General features: G+C 40.8%; 1 protein-coding gene across 1 annotated transcript; it reads right to left on the reverse strand.

Annotated features, from left to right (window-relative positions):
• Positions 1-508: 508 nt before the first annotated feature.
• On the reverse strand, positions 509-7,168 carry LOC144708675 (glycine--tRNA ligase, mitochondrial 1-like). Its single transcript, XM_078582091.1, has 8 exons — positions 6,590-7,168; positions 4,136-4,518; positions 3,931-4,048; positions 3,529-3,723; positions 3,206-3,430; positions 2,986-3,045; positions 1,885-2,371; positions 509-1,032 (listed from the first exon to the last, which is right to left on the reverse strand). The coding sequence occupies exons 1-8, from the start codon at positions 7,151-7,153 to the stop codon at positions 800-802; spliced, it is 2,265 nt and encodes a 754-aa protein (XP_078438217.1). The 5' UTR covers positions 7,154-7,168; the 3' UTR covers positions 509-799.
• Positions 7,169-8,128: the final 960 nt, after the last annotated feature.

Raw genomic sequence — 8,128 nt, forward strand, 5'->3', positions numbered from 1 at the left:
GGCAAGATCTCAACCGTCTGATGCAAATCTGACGGATTTTCGTCCATCCCTTACCGTCCATCGTCCGAGACCTCTGAACTGGACGGTTTTTTCATCCGACGAAAGGAAAACCGTCCCGTCCGTTCGTCCCGGGACCAATTTCCATCCCAATTTTCATCAAATCTTGCGGACGGGGCAATTTTTTCGTCCTGGGGCGAAAAAACCGCCCCATCAGCGTCCCCAAACTATAGCCCTGACTGTTCTTTGGCACTAAAGTTAAAGTTAAAATTGATCAAGATGTGATCTACTAACGTCGAATTACTACAGATCAGGGTCTAGTCAAACAGGTGGTTTGAAATTTGATATAAAACTTTGATCAAACAAAAACAGATCCAATGATTCAGTCGAAGGAATTGGGTCGATTTGAGTAATTGAAATTGAACAGTTCGAAAAGATTAAACTCTCTCTCGCTTGACTGTCCCTATTCATCTCTTCATAGGATTTATGCTTTTCACCCATTTCCGTGATCTTGTGAATAAAAACATGGCATTTAAACAAAATCGACCAATAAAATACACATTATAAACTCGCCATCACACCTTCCTCGTCATTGAGGAAGCAGTCATGATCATCGTCAACGTAGTCGTGGGTCGACGACATCAACAGACGATGCCTGTTGATTCCGCCAACACGACTCGCACCCAGAAAATAACTGTTTTGACTAATTTGACCTCTTTTCGTCTAATTTGCAAAAGCAACAGGACATAACAAATTATAGCCGAGTCAAAGCGAGGGTAACGAGGAAGTGGGTACCAGGCGCCTAGTCATCAGCTGACGTGGCGGTGTGGGCAGGGTACTTCCACATCACGTCAGCCCACGTGGCAAGCCCGTCAGCCAGATCTTTGACCACGGCTGCCACCTCATCAACGTTGACCCGGATCTGATGTCGACTATCTCTCTCTCTGACCGTCACAGATGTAGTGGAGTCCACAGTGACTGCAAACGGAACTCCAATTTCGTCTGTTCTTGCGTAGCGTTTCCCAATTGAAGTCCCTGCCATAGAAACCATTTTTAGGATTTAAGGGAATGATAATTATTCTTAAATTAAACCTCAAATTGTTATTCTAAGCTTACACACCAAACCCAAACAGCCGGATCATAAAACCAGTTTTTAAGGAATTAGGAAATAGGAATTAATCATAAACCAAGAACCTTGAATTTTAAACAGATCAGTCACGCGAAGTGTTCTGGAGAGATAACAAGTGACACATAGAATCATAAGAATAGTTCAACAGAGTGAAGTATGGGGGACAGACCAAATAATAAATTCAATTGTGATTTTTTACCCCCAAATAGCTAAGCCTAGACAGAAAAATAGGAAAAACAAGACCATAAACCACACGAACTTTAATTCCTGAAACCGGAGATGTAGTTTACATTTTCAATTATCATGATAAAACCGAAACAGAGCGAATTTTGAGGGACAGAAAATAAAATAAAATCTCATTAAGATATTAAACTGAAACTTAGTTAAACCTGATCAGATCGAAATAGAAGTCACACACAAGATCACAGATCACATGAAAATTTAGAACACCAAGCCCAGAAATTTAGTTAAGATTTGAAATCATCGACCATAAAACCTAAACAAGCTGAGTAGGAGGGACAGACGAAACAATAAATCCCATCATGATTTTAAATCCCCAAGTCATTTACCCTGAACAGATTGAAATAGGAATCATAGACAAGATCAAAAACCACAATAAAACCCTCTGGTTAACATTTGAAAGCAACCATAAACCTAAAAGTATGAGGGGCAGACAATAAGTACAGATTAAAATTAGAATAAAAGAAGATATCGCAAACCACATTAAAATAATGAACTTCACGGGAGAGAGTAAGTACCAGTAATATCGATGATGTTGGAGATTCCAGCTTTAGTGAGAGACCTGGAGATGGACTTGGCCACGCCATCAAAAACCTCGTTCTTGACGAGGGGAAGAACAGTACACTTCTTGGGGGCCACTAGAGGAGAGAAGCTGAAGACATTCAACTGCTCGTTCTCCGCCTTACTCGGCCTTGTGTAGAAGGAGTGCTCGTAAAGGCAGTATATTATCCTCCCAATGCCGAAAGATGGTTCGATCACGGAGGGCGTGAACTCTCTCTGATGTTCCTTCTTCTTCTCGACGTTAATGGAGACCATATTCTTCGTGATGGTGACAGATTTGCCAAGGGTACAGACCAGGAATTCCGCCTCTCCCTTAGATTCTAGGGCAGCCTTCAGCTCTAGTGCTTCAGACTCTTTCATGGCCTCCAATGCTTGAACCACCATTTTTTGATTCCCCTTGAAAGCAAGGCCCAGCTCCTTCTTCGAAGGGGCAATTACAAGTTTCTGTAGATCACTCAAAACAGAAACAGTATATTAGGATTTGAACATCAGACCGGATCGAGTGTAACTGTTCAATTATCAATCAGCATCATGATATATCTAGGATCGGCTGCAAACCTGATAGATCGAATGTTTTTAGCAAAGATCGTTCAGATCGATCAATCTGTAAATTGACTGAAAATCTATTCGATTCAACAAGGGTACCCCAAGCAAACATCATTGATCAATGATCCATCTAAATCCTGATTGATCCAAATTCGATAAAATTCTGATCAATCCAGGATCGATTGAATCCTGGTCAATTAAATATAGTGACCGACCGCAATGTTCTGATCAGTGATCAATCAGATCCGAATGATTGATCGAGAGATCTCTTGTCTATCCACTAAAAGGATGGATGTCAAGAATGAACGTCAGAAACAATCAAATGACCTTGATCAATCATCTGTTGGCCCAGATTAATCCGAGGAATCACAATTCTGATGGATCAAGGATGAATGTCATGTCCGCTCAAAGCTAACAATCGATTGCTATTATCTGATCCTTGATTAATGGATCAATCAATGGGGATCACAGCAAACTCTATAACAAATTTAACGGGATAAGTAGTTGCTTACCTCCACTTCTCTGGGCTCTGCAAATTTTTCATGCGCAACCAGCTGGATGCCACTTTTCTCCTGTATATTTAAGGAATTTCTAAGTATTTCAATCCTGCTGAGCACTGATTTATTCATCTAATGATTTATCAAATGAAATTTATTTGGTTTAATATCACTAAAACATGCCAGTGGAAACAATATTTACAAAGCAAACCGGTCATTAGTGTATACAATTTACCGTGTGAGCACGTAGATCGTACGCAGATCGATCAGCGATTCCCACGCATTCAATCCAACCGAAGGAACATTCGATCTCGGCATCCCAGCAGTCTGCAGCGTAGTGAGCCATTTCATTGGGCAGATGCTGTCTGAACCGCAACCTCTCCTTGTCAATTCCAAGTTCGGTAAGGAACAGAAACACTCTCCCAATGAAGTATCCCAGCGTTTCATTGTTCACAGTACCCTGCAAAGAATTTTTGTCACGACTTTAGAATATGAATGTGTTATAGCAACGCAAATATAAAGTATAAATATTTGGAGAGAAAAAAAGCGCAAGACTACCTGAGAAACTGCTTTACCAAGCACCATCTTCTTGGCCGAGTGCCCAGCTAATTGATCCTCTTTGGGAAACATCAGGAACTCTAATTCCGCAACCTCAGAAAATTTTGGATGGGACTTGTCTTCAGGATCGACAAAATGCTCAATCTCGGCAAGAGTAAATTCACGAACTCGGAGAAGACCTTGACGAGGAGATATCTGGTAGATATTTACGAAAATTGAGGCTTAACACAAGACCTTTATGATGCATGCTAAATTTGACAAAGAAACATAATTTTTTGATTAAAAAAGCCACTTTTTACATGTCTTCCAATTAAATAAAGCTGCGAAGCTTCTTTAACTGACGGGACATATAAATTAGTTTCATTATCCTCATATTCTTGAAAGAAATTAAGAATTTCGCACCTCGTTTCTGAAGGCTTGCCCAATCTGAGCAGCTGCAAAAGGAAGTTTGTTTCCGTTGTAGTAATAGAGATCTCTAAAATTCACGAAGATCCCTTGCGCGGTTTCTGGCCTCATAAACCTATATCAGAGGTAAATGTTCTTTCTATTTAAAAACAAAACTTCAAATGAATGTCACAGATAAACATTTAGTAACATTTTTTCTCACCCTCGAAGCAACCCAGTAGGGCCAATGGAAGTGTCAAACATGAGGTTAAACGGATATGGATCTGAGAGTGGGTTCTTAGTATCCGGTGCTGTAATCCCATATTCCTTAATTTTCGCACCGAGTTCTTCAGCGGAGAGATCATCCAGCACAGCTATTACATGCTTAAGCTCAGCTGCTTTCTCTGTTGTCAAGGTCAGATCTTTCTCAAGCTTCTCCTTGCAGAAATCTTTGATTAAGTGGTCGGCACGATGGCAAGTCCCGGTCTTCTCATCCTTCACCATCAGATCAGTGAACTTGTCCACGTGTCCAGACGCCTGCAGCACTATCTCTGGAGTAACACAGGGGCAATCCACTTCCAGCATGTTCTCCTCCAGCACAAAATGCTAGTAAATTTACAAAAGAAAGGATAAAAAATCACAGATTTTCAAATGTAGCGCCAATTATTCAGAAATTACCACTATTATGAAATGATGAACATCCATAGATTTCAACTATAACGCTAATAAATCATAAATTGCCTCAATAATAAAAGTGAACATCCATCATAAATATCAACTAAAAAGCCAATCGATCACACATCGCCTCAATAAGAAAAGAAACACCCACAGATTTCAACTAGAACGCCATTCATACATAACATCAATCAATCACACATTACCTCCATGCAAAATGCTCTCTTCTAGCACAAAATGATACAAACTTGCAAGAGAAATGATAAACGTCTACAGATGTCCACTCTAACACTAATCAATCAAGCATTACATTTGTAAGAATGCAAGAGAAATGAGGATAACAAGCAAGAGAAATGATAAACATCCACAGATTTAACCTTTAACGCAGATAAATTAATTTTTAAAAGGAAAAAGGAAGAACATCCTAAATAGGTACTTAACCCGCTACCGGAAAAATATAAACAAGAAGGGCAAACTGGCCCTCCCCAACCATTCACACCCTTATTAAAGAGCATTAAACAAAACCCTCCTCTTTGTCAAGGGCACCGTGTGTCGAAGCCATCCTCCCCTTGAAAAAAATTTCATTAGGTTGTAGCCACACAGCCCATAGCACCGCGAAGAACACTGCCCATTCTACTTTCCTTATAAATGGCCCACCCCTGAGAGAAGTCCAGAAGAACCTTCCCCACTTTTCTGGCTGGGCCAAATTGGAAACTTACCCATTCAAAGAGCAGAAGAAAGGCTCACGACACAAATCTCTGCCAGAATAGAAGCGAACCAAAAATTAGCACCTTTAAAAATCCTTCTACTTCTATTCGAACCTGTGAGCTCGAATGATTGTCAGCTCTTCCTCAATATATCAAATTAAGCAAGGAGCGCCATGAGCAGAGCGAGAGAACAAAGTGGGCTGTGGTGATGTAAGAATTTTCACCTATTTGCATCGATTTAGTGATCAGTCTGCTAGTTTCTTTGATCCCACTCGATCTACCTTTTCCATTTACAATCCTCGCGTAAGCACCCAAACAGAAAAAGAAGTACCTTCCTACTCCCAATATTTCTATCTCACTAAGATATGCCTAATATGAGTTAAAGAATGCTGCATGCAAGAAACATCATCCACCCTTTGATCCAACAGAGTCCCCTTAAAAACCAGATTTCACTTGCCATCCCAACAATCCCAAAAGGTAATGAAAAATCCTCAATCGAAATGCCGCAATAAGAGAAAATATTAGCAAAAAACGATAAAAATCCACAGATTTCAACAATAACATCAATCTACAATAATGTTATCATCGAGCAGAAAATACTAAAAATTTATCAAAACAAACAACAAACACCCGCAAGTTTCAAAAAAATCATCCACCTCTGATCCAACAGAGCGCCATTAAAAACCAGATTCCAGTTGCCATCCCAACAATCCCAAAAGGTAATGAAAAATCCTCAATAGAAATGCCGCAATAAGAGAAAATATTAGCAAAAAATGATAATAATCCACAGATTTCAACAATAACATCAATCTACAATATTGTTATCCTCCAGCACAAAATACTAAATAATTATCAAAACAAACAACAAACACCCACAAATTTCAACTCCAAGGCCAACCAAACAAACAGAAATCCCAACGAAAAACGAAAAAGAACCATTACAAAAATGAAAAAAAAAAAAGAAAATTCCCCCAAAACCCATCATAAAATCAACTCCAACGCCAACCCACCAAACACAAATCCAACGAAAAACCAAAAAAAACATCACAAAAATCAAAAAAAATAAAATTCCCCGAAAACCCATCATAAAATCAACTCCAACGCCATCAACCAAACACAAATTCCAACGAAAAACCAAAAATAACCATCACAAAAATCAAAATAAATAAAATTCCCCGAAAACCCATCATAAAATCAACTCCAACGCCATCAACCAAACAGAAATCCCAACGAAAAACCAAAAAAACACCTCCGAAAAATCAAAACAAAGCAAAATCCCCCAAAAACCCATCTACCTGGCGCCAGAAAGAAAGAACATTGGTCTTGATAGCGCATCCGTTGGGGCCATAATCGTACAACCCGGCGACGCCGCCATAGATCTTGAAAGAAGGAGTGTAGAACAGCCTCCTCTCCAGAGTATTCACCACGGTCTGCCGGAACTCCTCCTTGCTCAGCGCGCCATTACCGGAGCTTCCGACGACGGCCTGCAGCTGCTTCGCCAGCGCGCCATGCTCCACCTTGAGCGCCTTCAATGCCTCCACCGCTGCCTCGATCTCAGCCGTAGAAGCTCCGCTCCTCGATTTCAGCTCTCTCACAGCCTCGCCCTGGCGATCCACCGCCGCTTGCTTCTCCGCCAAGCTTTCTCTCAGCGACTGCTCTGCCGCCATGGCCAGCCAAGCTTTCTCTCTCCTTGACGGGAGCGACGCGGCGCTTTCTCTCTCCTTGGCGGCGACGGCGGCGGAGCTCTGCAAACCGCGTGGAGCGAGGAATGAAGAAGAGGAGCGTCTCCCCGTTCGCATGACGGCAGCGCCGACGCATCTCCACCGTCGGATCGTGGATGCTCCGTGGAAGCGCCGCATCGGACGGCGGAGGATGGGTCTGTGGGGATAGGGCAAGGCATGGCAAAAGGTCGTCCTCTTATAAATATCTTTGCCGACGGGTCAATTGTGGGGCCCCCCGTTTAAATCTCGGATAAGAATTTAATATCTGCCATAGAAAATTAGATTGGGTGGTAATTAGCTAAGTTTTGTGCTCAAATGTCTTTTTTTTATAGCAAAACCTTTGATACTTCATAAAGAAGCATGCAAGTTGAAGGTGGGGAGATGGCTAAGTTTTGTGATTAGCTAAGTTTTGGGTATTAATTGGCTAAGTTTTGTGATTGAATGTCATTTTTTATAGCAAAATCTAGGTTTGGTGTGTATTATCTTCTGCCTAACCTTTGATACTTCATAAAGAAGCATGCAAGTTGAAGGTGGGAAGATGGCAAAAGGTCAGCTTCATATAAATATATTACATTCTTTGATGATGGGTCAACGTGGGGACAGTGTGAATCTAGGTAGGCATGTTTTAGGTAAGAAGCTGGTGGTTGACTATATTAATAGCGACTCCGGGAAGTCAAACCGTGGAAAAGGTTGCAAAGGAAAGTTGTCAATCAAAATATCATCAAATAATATCAACAAAATTCTGTCGGAAGCCTAGAATTACATGTTTGTGCAGGATTTAAGTTTCTTGGGTTTCGTTAGCCTAATTACATGATTAAGTAGCATAGTGTTTTCCATGAAATATAGGGTTTCACTTTGAATTCTCTCTAGGGCCTAGTCTTTAATACTTTTTGAATAAGCATGCAACATGAAAATGGGAACTGCCATGTGATTTGATTTGTGGCTGATTGTTGGTGGTTGCAAAGATCATTAAAGACTTATTCTGTCGAGTCATTGTTGCAAACCACATAAACATTGATTCTTGGTTTACCAGCTCAGCCTTCACGTATCTTTCAATCATCTTGGTCAATGTCATAGAATAAGCTTGCCAAATCTACCCCTACGAGCTGATTG

This window comes from Wolffia australiana, chromosome 10, assembly GCF_029677425.1.
Source record: "Wolffia australiana isolate 7733 chromosome 10, ASM2967742v1".
Classification (NCBI taxonomy): domain Eukaryota; kingdom Viridiplantae; phylum Streptophyta; class Magnoliopsida; order Alismatales; family Araceae; genus Wolffia; species Wolffia australiana.

Excerpts from the sequence above, each read along its gene's own strand:
- LOC144708675 (XM_078582091.1), bottom strand. The coding sequence starts at position 7,153 with ATGCGGCGCTTCCACGGAGCATCCACGATCCGACGGTGGAGATGCGTC. Across the intron at positions 4,519-6,589 it reads TTCTTTCTTTCTGGCGCCAG|CATTTTGTGCTGGAGGAGAA; the intron begins GTAGATGGGTTT and ends TAAATTTACTAG. Across the intron at positions 1,033-1,884 it reads CAACATCATCGATATTACTG|GGACTTCAATTGGGAAACGC; the intron begins GTACTTACTCTC and ends TTTCTATGGCAG.